Source organism: Eupeodes corollae, chromosome 1 (genome assembly GCF_945859685.1).
Source record: "Eupeodes corollae chromosome 1, idEupCoro1.1, whole genome shotgun sequence".
Classification (NCBI taxonomy): domain Eukaryota; kingdom Metazoa; phylum Arthropoda; class Insecta; order Diptera; family Syrphidae; genus Eupeodes; species Eupeodes corollae.
In genome coordinates this window covers 34,082,196-34,095,920 of record NC_079147.1, presented here as the reverse complement: position 1 = coordinate 34,095,920, position 13,725 = coordinate 34,082,196, and the positions used below count along the sequence as shown (strand labels likewise).

Genomic DNA, 13,725 nt, shown 5'->3' with positions numbered 1-13,725 from the left:
TTACCCTAAATATCTCTTGAACTTATAAAGGGTGATTTTTTTGAGGTTAGGATTTTCATGCATTAGTATTTGACAGATCACGCGAGATTTCAGACATGGTGTCAAAGAGAAAGATGCTCAGTATGCTTTGACATTTCATCATTAATAGACTTACTAACGAGCAACGCTTGCAAATCATTGAATTTTATTACCAAAATCAGTGTTCGCGCTTTACGTCCGATTTATGGTCTACATAATCGACCAAGTAAGCAAACAATTAATGCGATTGTGACGAAGTTTCGCACTCAGTTTACTTTATTGGACATTAAATCAACCACACGAATGCGTACAGTGCGTACAGAAGAGAATATTGCGTCTGTTTCTGAGAGTGTTGCTGAAGACCGTGAAATGTCGATTCGTCGCCGTTCGCAGCAATTGGGTTTGTGTTATTCGACCACATGGAAGATTTTACGCAAAGATCTTAGTGTAAAACCGTATAAAATACAGCTCGTACAAGAACTGAAGCCGAACGATCTGCCACAACGTCGAATTTTCAGTGAATGGGCCCTAGAAAAGTTGGCAGAAAATCCGCTTTTTTATCGACAAATTTTGTTCAGCGATGAGGCTCATTTCTAGTTGAATGGCTACGTAAATAAGCAAAATTGCCGCATTTGGAGTGAAGAGCAACCAGAAGCCGTTCAAGAACTGCTCATGCATCCCGAAAAATGCACTGTTTGGTGTGGTTTGTACGCTGGTGGAATCATTGGACCGTATTTTTTCAAAGATGCTGTTGGACGCAACGTTACGGTGAATGGCGATCGCTATCGTTCAATGCTAACAAACTTTTTGTTGCCAAAAATGGAAGAACTGAACTTGGTTGACATGTGGTTTCAACAAGATGGCGCTACATGCCACACAGCTCGCGATTCTATGGCCATTTTGAGGGAAAACTTCGGAGAACAATTCATCTCAAGGAATGGACCGTTAAGTTGGCCACCAAGATCATGTGGTTTGACGCCTTTAGACTATTTTTTGTGGGGCTACGTCAAGTCTAAAGTCTACACAAATAAGCCAGCAACTATTCCAGCTTTGGAAGACAACATTTCCGAAGAAATTCGGGCTATTCCGGCCGAAATGCTCTAAAAAGTTACCCAAAATTGGGCTTTCCGAATGGACCACCTAAGACGCAACCGCGGTCAACATTTAAATGAAATTATCTTCAAAAAGTAAATGTCATAGACCAATCTAACGTTTCAAATAAAGAATCGATGAGATTTTGCAAATTTTATGCGTTTTTTTTTTAAAAAAAGTTCTCAAGCTCTTAACAAATCACCGTTTATCTATAGATTTGAATTAAATTGTATATTATATATTTTGAAGCCATACAAAATATGTAAGAGTTTGATAATCATCAAATAATAGTTTTTTTATGAATCTAATATTATTGTGTGCTATAACGTTTTTGACATCTGTTAAAATTTTTAGAGAAATCTATGTCACAATTTAATTAGAACCTAATAGAAATACCAATAGATATTTGTTAAAATTGATTTTCGACTAAAATATCTTGGGCACAGTTGCGCCACCAATTTTATTTATTATTTTAAATTAATTTAAAAAACAAAGGTTTTGAAATTCTATGTTGAGGATTCTTAAACCCTTAAGAACATTGTGCTTTACCCTTACCTCAAAAACACCGTGTTACCTTTTAGAGCTGTATTGAAATGATCCGTCCATGAGAGGAATAAAAAGGTGTGATTTGAACTCGCAACAAAATCTTTTGGGAAAGTATTGCTTGTATTGTTCACCGGAGAAACATCTATTTATGTATATGGGTAGTGTATAAACTATTTACTCAGATGTTAATTAAACAAAATAGAAAAATTATAAAAATTACTTTTTAATAATATCTTCCATCAATTCGCGTGCTTCCTTTGTCCAATCGCCATTTGGAAGATCAATATCTGCCTAACCTAAAAGAAATATCTGCAGTCGGAATTCACTTCGTTTGTTCTAATATTCAGCATTCCCTTTGAATGCCTTATAAGTTTTTCGACTTAAAATGACCTCAGGAACCTTTATGGTTTTTTTTGTGATAAAGACTATGACACCATGCTATTCCATTGTTTGAATCCTTCAATTATTAAAAGCTAAATCCATCATTTAATTCGGGATACCAATTTTCGTCATCCATATCTTAAGAACTAGTAGAGATATGGACTTAAATAAGTTGTGAAAGACATTCAAAAAATTGGGTGTGTGTTTTATACCATAGCAATCAAAAAACAAGTTAAAATTTCAGTTCACTCCAAATATCTCACGAACCAATACAGTAGCGACTGCAATTAAGTTTCCTTGAATGTAATGTGAAGTGATGCCGAATCCATATAATTTTGAGAAAAATTAAGTTACCGGTTGTCACCTCGAATATTTTAGGTACCTTCAGAATAATTGTCTTCAACGAAGAATAACGTTTTTGACATCTGGTAAAATTTTTGAGAAAAATAGAAACACAACTAAAAGTTTGGAAAACAATGATTTCCGACTCAATATTTTGGTAAAAGTTTACGATATTGCCTACAAATTAGTTTTATTTTACAAAAAATGCTGTTTTCAACATTTATTGAAATTTTAAAAAAATCCAAAAGTTAAAAAAAGAATCTACAAAAAATACTACACAAATTAGTAAAAATTGATCTTCGATTCGTATATTTCGAGAATTAATGTTTATTTATAGGAAATAAAAGCTTAAAAAAAACTGCTAAAATTGATAAACAACATTTTTTAACTTAGAATGTCGGTAACAAAAGCAGATATTGAAATTAAACTAATTTTATCATATGTTTAATATTCTAGCTAACTTTAAGCTAATTTCTTAGAAAAATTAAATTGACAACTTTTTTTGCACACAACAGCTACAAAAATAATAAAAAATATTTTCGATTTAAGTAAACGGTGATTTTTTAAGAGCTTGAGAACTTTTAAAAAAAAAAAAAACGCATACAATTTGCAAAATCTCATCGATTCTTTATTTGAAACGTTAGATTGGTCCATGACATTTACTTTTTGAAGATAATTTCATTTAAATGTTGACCACGGCTGCGTCTTAGGTGGTCCAATCGGAAAGTCCAATTTTGGGTAACTTTTTCGAGCATTTCGGCCGGAATAGCCCGAATTTCTTCGGAAATGTTGTCTTCCAAAGCTGGAATAGTTGCTGGCTTATTTGTGTAGACTTTAGACTTGACGTAGCCCCACAAAAAATAGTCTAAAGGCGTCAAATCGCATGATCTTGGTGGCCAACTTACCGGTCCATTCCTTGAGATGAATTGTTCTCCGAAGTTTTCCCTCAAAATGGCCATAGAATCGCGAGCTGTGTGGCATGTAGCGCCATCTTGTTGAAACCACATGTCAACCAAGTTCAGTTCTTCCATTTTTGGCAACAAAAAGTTTGTTAGCATTGACGATAGCGATCGCCATTCGCCGTAACGTTGCGTCCAACAGCATCTTTGAAAAAATACGGTTCAATGATTCCACCAGCGTACAAACCACACAAAACAGTGCATTTTTCGGGATGCATGGGCAGTTCTTGAACGGCTTCTGGTTGCTCTTCACTCCAAATGCGGAAATTTTGCTTATTTACGTAGCCATTCAACCAGAAATGAGCCTCATCGCTGAACAATATTTGTCGATAAAACCACATTTCGAACCAAACACTGATTTTGGTAATAAAATTCAATGATTTGCAAGCGTTGCTCGTTAGTAAGTCTATTCATGATGAAATGTCAAAGCATACTGAGCATCTTTCTCTTTGACACCATGTCTGAAATCCCGCGTGATCTGTCAAATACTAATGCATGAAAATCCTAACCTCAAAAAAATCACCCTTTATTACGAAAAGAAAGACAAATATTGACCTAAATTTGTTTTTTGTCTAGCAGTTTTTTTTTTAAGTTTTTGAAAACTTTATAAAAAAAAAGATATTGTTTTTAAATGGGCACCATTTTGTGTGTAAAGTGTAAGCTCCCCACATGAATAAAATAAATAAATCCTCTTACTTAAACAGAGAAAGTGAGGAATGCGTTTGCTTTGTATTTTCTCTAATTCCTTGTTATCAATATCAATCCTCGTCGGAACTCTTAAGTAATTTGTTTGATTCCACTCTCTCATTATAAAGCGAATTCCAATTTAACCTTAAAATACGCATCTTTTAAATTTTACAGATAACTAAAAACGGAGCATTAAGTGCTGATATCGAATGTTATTCGAAACTTCGATTTCAGTTTCGTCATTAATTTTACATATTTTCAACAAAACTTATTCTGTCGTCTTGCCTAGACGATCTGGGCTGATCGGTGTGGACTGGGTGTTAACCCACACAAAACCGATCTGGTCTTATTTTCGAGGAGATACAAAATTCCATTTGTCAACCCTCCTTACATTAAAGGAATCCAATTAAAATTCTCAGACGAGGCCAAATACCTAGGTCTTGTCTTAGACAAAAAACTAAATTGGAAACGCAACGTGCAGGAAAGAGTCAAAAAAGCTACTGTAGCTCTCTTTTCTTGCAAAAAAGCTATTGGTAATAAATGGGGTTTACAACCCAGAATCACGCATTGGCTGTACACATCGGTAATCAGACCGATTTTAACGTACGGTGTAGCAGTATGGTGGACTGCTTTAGAGAAAGGTATAAACAGGGATAAGTTAAATAAAGTTCAACGTTCAGCCTGCCTATGTATAAGCGGATCGCTTCGCACGACCCCGTCTGCGGCACTGGACACCTTGCTCTACCTTACACCTCTTGACATATTTAGTAAACAAATAGCTGCAAGCTCTGCTATCCGCCTCAATGCTTCGTCGCAGTGGACTAACAACAACATTGGCCACTCCGTAATTCTAAGGTACTTAGAATCAATTCCAAAGCACACAGACTACACCATCCCCCAACTAAAATTCGATAGGAATTTCCAGATTTCTATACCTACCAGATCTTTTTGGGAGGATAGGACATTCTTAGAGGATGAGTCAATCCACTTTTACACAGATGGCTCAAAGACCAAAGAAGGGGTTGGTGGTGGTGTGTACTCTGAACGACTGAAATTAAGTCTCTCATTCCGCCTTCCCAATCATTGTAGCGTGTTCCAGGCGGAACTTTTGGCGATTAAGGAAGTCTTGTCTTGGCTCAAAGAAAACGTGATATCAACATCTGATATCCGTATTTTCTCCGACAGCCAGGCCGCTATCAACTCTCTGGACTCAGTCTCTACAAACTCTATAACAGTCCATAACTGTCGATCATCTCTAATGGAGATGGCGCAACAGTTTAATATTCACCTTTGCTGGGTGCCGGGCCATAGAGACATTCCAGGTAACTGTAAGGCAGATGAACTCGCCAGGAACGGTACAGCTACCACGTTTGGCAAGTACTGGCATACCAATCGCTACTTGTAAACTCCTACTAATGCAAGACGCTGTGAGGAGGGCAGGCACCAGGTGGACTAACATCACCACGTGTCAAGCCACAAAAAACATCTGGCCAACACTGGATTTAAAACGTTCAAGGTGCTTGCTCTCTCTAAGCAGATCGCATATAAGCTCGATAATAGGTGTCATAACCGGACACTGTCTAATAGGAAAGCACGCCATGAGACTAGGCGTATTCTCAAATGACTTTTGCAGAAGCTGTATGGACGAGGAAGAGGAAGAAACGGTTCTTCATCTTCTTTGCACATGCCCTGCTCTAGCTCGAAAACGCAAGAATTACCTAGGAGAATTCTTCTTTAACGATCTAAACGATCTAAATCATATCGGGATAATCAGCCTCTCACGTTTCGTAAGAGACTCTAACTGGTTCCATTGAGCTTAGGAGGAAGCCTCAAGATTCATGTGGTATCACAATGGGCCATTAAACTGGCCTAAGTGTGTCCGTTCCATCTTGGACAGCCACTATATCCTAACCTAACCTAGTAATAATATTCTCATTGCAAACACTGATGTAAGAACGAACATACAAACATACATTTATTCACTCTTTCTAATATTGTGCACAGGGGTAAATGGAAACACACTTAATTTTCCCAAAACCGTTTGGGAAGCATGCCATTAAATTATATGAAAAGACATTATATTTGGGTTGGAGTCGAAATACTGTATGAATTATAATATTGAATTTAAAATAGTGTGTCTCAAAATAATGTATTTCAAAATACTTACTTACTTACTTAAGATGGCGCTACAGTCCAGTGTGAACTATGGCCTCACTCAACAAACTTCTCCATCTAGGTCGGACCCTAGCTAGATGTCTGAAGTTTCGGGCTCCAAGTTGGGTGAGGTCACTTTCCACCGTAGCATTGGTTTCCATGCGCTCTACGTGACTCAGCCATCTTAGTCGTTAGACTTTTACCCTTCTGACTAAGTTTACGTTGCTTTACAGAACGTACAGTTCGTCGTTCCATCTTCTCCTTCAGTCCCCCTCGATGCATACAGGACCGTAGATGACACGAAGAACTTTTCTTTCAAAACGACCAAAGGTGCTTTCATCCGCTTTTGTCATAGTCCATGCTTCTGCACCCTATAGCAGGACGGGGATGATAAGGGTCTTATATAGCAACCCTTTGGTCCCTCGAGAGAGTACTTTAACACTCAATTGCGTTCTTAGTCCAAAGAAACAGCGGTTAGCAAGAGTTATTCTGCATTTGATCTCCTAGCCTAGGTAGACGAAGTCCTTGACTATCTCAAAGTTACGTCTTCCGATTGTGACGTTTTGACCAAGACGCATGTACTTTGTTTTGCCTCTATAGTTGCTGCAGATTAGAGGGTCTCTTTTTTTCAAGATAGGGCAAACAATACTTAGGTTCCATTCATCGGGCTTGCTTTCTTCCGACCATATCTTACAGATAAGTTGGTGGATGCTCCTAACCAACTTATCTCCAAATGCTTTAAAGAGCTCGGCATTCGAGCCATCCGCTCCAGCGACTTTATTAGACTTCAACTGGAAATCTTTAATTCGTCTAAGGATTGTTGGCTTTCGTCGTCTATGTTGAATGGATCATCCTGTCTGACGGCGGAATTCAGTTCGTCGTCGCCGTTATACATTTTGCAGAAGTGTTCCTTCCATATCCTCAGCATTGCGGTTCCACTATGATGTTTCCACTTTCGTCTTTGCAGCCTTCGGTTCTAGGTTTACGTACCTGTGAATTTCATCTGTTATAAAACTTTCAAACTTCATTTCTGCTTTTAAACCTCTCAACATCTTCGACCGCACGCTTCTCATACCCTCTCTTTTTCCTTCTGAGAAGTCGGTGTTTCTCTCGCCTCTTCTGCTCATAGAGCTCATGAGCAGCTCTCGTCCTTTTATGCAGCGCCGCTTTAATTGCCCGTTGTTTGACTGCATTTGCCTACCGACATTCCTCATCAAACCAGGGGTTCCTGGTTGGTGGCTGTTTGAAACCAAGCACATCAGAGGCGGCTTCTCTGATTGCATCTTGGCAATATTGCTACTGGTTTTCGATAAATTGTGTTGGCGGCAGAGAATTTCGAGAGAGGTTACTTGTAACTCGGTCGGAAAAGGATTTGGCGATCTGTTGCGATTGTAGCCGTTCGGCTTTGTACCTTTTCCCAGCACCTAACAGTTTTGCCTTGGGTCTGGAAATAGAAAGTGCTCCGAGTCGATGTTAGCTCCTCGGAGCCTGGCGTCGATCGCAATAAGGTCAATCTGGTTGACGGTAGATTGATCTGGAGAACTCCAAGTTCCTTTGTGGATGTTGAGGTGTGGAAAACGAGTACTGGCTACCATGACGTTTCGCCCCGCAGCAAAATCTATGAGCCTGAATCCGTTGTCGGAAGTGCTGTCGTGCAGGCTGTTCTTCCCGATTATTCCACCAAAGATGTCTTCCCTTCCTAGCTTGGCATTAAAATCGCCCAGGACTATTTTAATATCGTAGTTAGGATACTGCTCATTTCGTCTAAGAGTTTGAAGAACATATCTTTGGTGTTGTCGTCTTTCTCTTCTGTGGGGGCGTGCGCACCTATCAGGCTAATGTTGCCGAATTCAGCCTTGAAGCGAATGGTCATGAGGCACTCATTGATGCACCTATAGCTCAAGACTTCTTGCCTAAGTCTGGCTCCAATGACGAAGCCGCAGTCACCATAGTAAATATCACAGTTTTTCATCCTCTTTTTGCCCGGCCCATCCCATCGTATTTCCTGGATGGCGGTGATGTCTGCTTTATAGCGTCTAGGGGCTCTGCTAATTCTTCGGGCTCTGCTAATTCTTCGGCTGCACGTGGTCTGTTAAGGGACTTAACATTCCACGTGCATATCAAAAGTTCGTTGTCCCTAATTCGTTTGCGTAGGTTGTCAACAGTAAATCCGACCGTATCCGAGGCTTGCTGGTGCTTCGCAACTATGAGGCTTTTACGTGGCCAGCAAGTCACCCCGACGGCACAACCCCCTGCATGGAGGGCCAGAACTTAAGTATAACTCCAAGGATGGGAAGCCGGATAAACAGCTCCTTACATGCCTGGGCTCCGAATATGTCGAAGAAGCCCTATAAGGTGTTCACTAAGTAGTTCAACCTTACTGGAGCTGTAGACGCCACCGTTGATTCCATCTCGGGAGTTCCTCCGCTGCCGTCTGGATAAGGAGAGGCGCCTTAGTGGAAACACATCCCCCCCCCCTGGAGATCGCTATTATTTTCAAAGGTGGCGCAGTTCCTATGGACCTCAACGGATTCCTAACCACTAACAATTTAGGATGGGTGGATGGAAAAGCCTCAGTTTTTCCAATTCATCACGTCCAAGAACTTCGAAAGGAAAAAGGTTGTTTTCCAAGTCATTTGACGGATAAACTGCAATCGTTTGTGTTTTTGGCCCAGTTAAAACAGAATGGGACAAAGCTCTTGTCAACTATGGTAAAAATGAGATACAAAGAAGCCAGTGTCACGCTTAAAGCAGATGAAATAAGATGTAGTGCTTACGACAAAGGTGAAAAACTGTTCAAAAAGCGACCTAAGAAAGACCAAAAAAAGTAAAGACCAAAAAAATTAATGTTGAGGGTTCATCATGAGAAAAAGACATTGTATCTTTTCGAAGTATTATCAGTGTGGAATAAAGCTGAAGAAGTAGAGGAAATTTAATTGTTAGACATTGATAGAATCAACAACTTTAAAGAAGGTATGAATGTCGTTGTCAACTTCAATTGAGAAAAACGACTTTCTTCTGTGTATAAGTACGTTTTTTTTTGGATTCTAAAGTCTCGCAAGAAAAAGATGAAATTGGAGTGATCGTTACAACAAGCATGAGTTTTTCAAAAACAGTGTTTCAAGTTGCCGAAAGCGATATAAGTTTTCTTTATATATACCATTTTGTGGATTGTTGCCAGAGGCCAAAGCAACTGTTATTGAAGGAATAACAATTTAGGAATTTATTGCAAAAGTACCAATTTTTAAAATCTAAAATAAATCACTCCATTCACATTTTTACCTTTAAATTTCGTTCTTTACGAATTTTTACTGGGATAAATGTAAACATCGCTTCATTGATTTCTTTTCTTCATCATATGATTATGGTTTCATTTTATTCAGTCTTGTACCAAAATTTGTTGTTCTACATGCTTTAGATACAAAGTTCTTTGTATTAATTTAACCTATTTACTGGTTTCATTAAAAAACGAGGAAACTAAAAAACAAACAAATAGATGATACAATCCAAACTTAGGTAGCATGAACAACAATGTTCGACATTGCATAGTTAAGCTGTCACAAACATTACAATTAAAAAAAAAAGATGCCAAATCGTTTAAAATTACCCCCTTTGATCCTAAATGTAATAATAAATTAATTTGTTTAAACAAAATTATAAAGTAGGACATGTGACCGATATATAAACACAACATTGAATCCATTGTATGCCTACAATTGAGCTAATTATTATTAATAAAAAGAGATGTTAAAAGATAAAAACACCCAGCGATTTGTAAAGCAGTGATAAAATAATATTTCATTAAGTTACCTATACAATTGTGTTAATTGTTAAATTACTTTAAACAAAAAAAAAACAGAAAGGTAGGCACTACGAGTGAAAGATGCAGATATCTTTATTGGTTCAATAAATTCAAGTCAAAAATAAATAAATAAAATTCAAAATCACTGCAAAGTTCAAGCCAAATGCTTTCTGTACGTTTTTATGATGCTATTAGGGACGTGACAATGTAACCATTACATTATACGCCTTGGTCGTTTTGACTTGTAAATATTTAAACCAAGAATGCGGAGTTAATATACGTACTTAATAATGGCTTAAGCCACCTGAATTGAATTACTAAGATATTATTGCAAATATTCGTTTGCATTTGTGACTGCTCAACATTTTGTCTAGTTCAAAGTTTTCTTTCAAATCGAAAGGATGGCCATGGTCATTCTATGGATTTTCTTTCTTCTATTGACTCTTGGCATTAACTGTACACAAAGTTCTCCAGTTGGGAATTTAACATCATCCGAACCAAATTATGCATTGGATCTAGAACAGATGGGAGTGCGTGTGAAATTTCTGCAGGACCTTTGTAAATGTGAAGAAAGTATTTGCCGATGCTGTTTTCAAGGCACTTGGCCACAATCTAATATGACTCAAGAGTGTAAATATACATATAAATAAATACAACAAATAAATAAATATTAATTGTTTTAGTTTGTATGTTGGGTGCATTTCAATCTGAATTACTGGAACTTCAAGTTAAGGCAACAATGAACGGAAATACAATGGGACAATTTATGCTATCCGGAAGGAATCCTCCACCGTTGTGCTTTCCGGTTCCATTTCCCATTCCAATTCCACTTTCAATGTGCATTCGGGGTATGGACATTTATCCAAAGGACAACAATATGCATGTTTGTGTTGATATGATGATGAGATTTTCAGGATTAGAATTTTTGACGGTGCACTTAAATTGCATGTGGATTGGATTGGGCGGGTTGCAATTTGTTAATCAAAAGTGATATCCTTTAAATAATTTATATTTTATACACATTTTTATAAAGAAATTGAAAAAATACAAGAAATGGTGACATTCGTGTAAAATGTAAATTTTAAAAAAGTACGTATACGCCATGTTGACCGCAGCAAATCCTTATTTTCCCAAGTAATCAAATACTAAAATGCAACAGTCCGGGATGGACCCAAGTCTTAATGAACATGCAACTGCAGCCAGCTCAGGATCTAACTACAGGTTTCTATAGTTTTGTGCGAAAGTTGGTATTTTTGCTGCGCGCGCCACCTGAGCAGAGGTGGCCGTTGCTCTGGATTAGATTTCATTTATCTTAAGAAGGTCTTATCCTGCTTGGACAAGCTCCAAGACTCAGCGTCATAAACAAGTATTAAAATAAAAACTGTTGTATAAATGGTCATCTCAGTTGGTCGATAGAGGCATTTACTTCTCAATTGCCTTTCAAGTCCAAAGAAAAGGCAGTTCGCAAGTCATTATTCGTTTGTTTTCTAGGCAGGTGGTGTCGTTGTTTGAATTGAAAGCGGATCTTTGGTGCATAAAGTCCTGAACTACTTCAATTGTATATGTATTTATTCAATGGTAATGTTTTGTCTGATGTTCAAATTGTAGACATGTGCATTAAAGAGGACACAAGCGTCTACAGGTTTTTTTTCAAACCCACCTCTGTCTATCAACTGGAAATTGGGTTCTAACCCCAGTGGAAAGTTGTTGGGGGCAGCAAACGAGAGAGGGGGGAGAGGTGTTTCCACTAAGGCACCTCTCCTTATCCAGACGGCAGTGAAGGAATTCCCGAGATGGAATCAACGGTGGCGTCTACAGTTCCAGTAAGGTTAAACTACTTAGTGAACACCTTATAGGCCTTCTTCGACTTATTCGGACCCAGGCCTTTAAGGAGCGGTTTTATCCGGCTCCCCATCCTTGGAGTTATACTTAGGATCTGGCCCTCCAGGTTAGTAGTTGTGCCGTCGAGGTGACTTCCTGACCACGTTAAAGCCTCATAGTTGCGAAACACCAGCAAGCCTCGGATACGCACGGATTTACTGTTGACAACCTACGCAAATGAATTAAGGACAACGAACTTCGGATATGCACGTGGAATGTTAGGTCCCTTAACAGACCACGTGCGGCCGAAGAATTTAATGCGACGCTAGGAAGGGAAGATAAACGACAACTCTTCCGACAACGGATTTAGGCTCACAGATTTTGCTGGGGGGCGAAACGTCATAGTAGCCATTACGCGTTTTCCACACCTCAACATACACAAAGGAACTTGGACTTCTCCAGATCAATCTACCGTCAACTAGATTGACCATATAGCGATCGACAAGCTTCCAGCATCATGGATGTCCGAACATTTCGAGGAGCTAACATCGACTCCGACCACTACCTCGTTGTAGCCAAGGTAGCACTTCGGATTTCCAGACCCAAGGCGAAACAGGGAGGTGCTGGGAGAAGGTACAACTTCGAACGGCTACAATCGCCAGAGATCGCCAAATCCTTTTCCGACCGAGTTAGAAGTTATATCTCTCGAAGTTCTCTGCCGCCAACACAATGTATCGAAAACCAGTGGCAACATTGCCAAAATGCAATCAGAGAAGCCGCCTCTGATGTGCTGGGTTTCAAGGAACCACCAACAAGGAACCCTTGGTTTGATGTCGGTAGGCAAATGCAGCCAAACAACAGGCACACAAAGCGGCGCTGCATAAAAGGACGAAAGATGGTCATGAGCTCTATGAGCAGAAGTGGCGAGAGGAACACCGACTTCTCAGAAGGAAAAAGAGAGGGCATGAGAAGCAGGAATAAAGTTCGAAAGTTTTATGAACAAGTGAAACGAAATTCACATATACATAAACCTACAACCGAAGGCTGCAAAGACGAAAGTTGAAACATTATAGTGGAACCGCAGTCAATGCTGAGGATATGGAAAGAACACATCTGCACACTGTATAACGGCGATGACGAACCGAATCCCGCTGTCAGGCAGGATGATCCATTCAACATAGACGAAGAAAGCCAACAATCCCGTCCTCCCGACTTAGACGAAGTAAAGATTGGCATATCTAAGTTGAAGTCTAATAAAGCCGCTGGAGCGGATGGCTTGAATGCCGAGCTCTTTAAGGCAGCTTTAAATAAGTCGTTTAAGAGGATGCACCAATGAATGAACCTCAGTATTGTTTGCCCGATCCTGAAAAAAGGAGACCCTCTAAACTTCAGCAACTATAGAGGCATCAGTCTACTTAACATCGCCTATAAAATCTTCTCTGCCGTAATATGTGCCCATCGTCTACAACCTGATAGGTCCTTATCAGTGTGGTTTTAGACCAGGAAAGTCCACAGTCTATCAAATATTCAAATTATGGCAGATCCTGAAAGAAACCCAAGAACAACAAATCGACACCCTCTATCTTTTTATTGATTTAAAGGCCGTATATGACAGCATCTACAGGGACGAACAGTATAGAGTCATGTCTAGTTTTGGCATCCTTGCTAAACTCGTCCGTTTGTGGAGAATTCACGTTGCTCCATAAAGGTTGGAAAGAACTTAACAGAACCTTTCGGCGTCAAAAAAGGTTTTAGACAAGGTGATGCGCTGTCATGTGATTTTTTTTTAACATCGTACTTGAAAGTAAAGTGCAGAGCTCACACGTCAACACTAGAGGCACTATCTCTCAAAAGTCTGTCCAATTACTAGCATATGTATTTTGCTGATGACATTGACATAATCGGAAGAACTCAGCGTGATGT

At 39.1% G+C, this 13,725-nt stretch overlaps 1 protein-coding gene across 1 annotated transcript; it reads left to right on the top strand.

Annotated features, from left to right (window-relative positions):
* The first annotated feature begins 10,118 nt into the window (after positions 1–10,118).
* On the top strand, positions 10,119–11,044 carry LOC129942083 (uncharacterized). Its single transcript, XM_056050883.1, has 2 exons — positions 10,119–10,611; positions 10,665–11,044. The coding sequence occupies exons 1-2, from the start codon at positions 10,383–10,385 to the stop codon at positions 10,970–10,972; spliced, it is 537 nt and encodes a 178-aa protein (XP_055906858.1). The 5' UTR covers positions 10,119–10,382; the 3' UTR covers positions 10,973–11,044.
* The last annotated feature ends 2,681 nt before the right edge of the window (positions 11,045–13,725 follow it).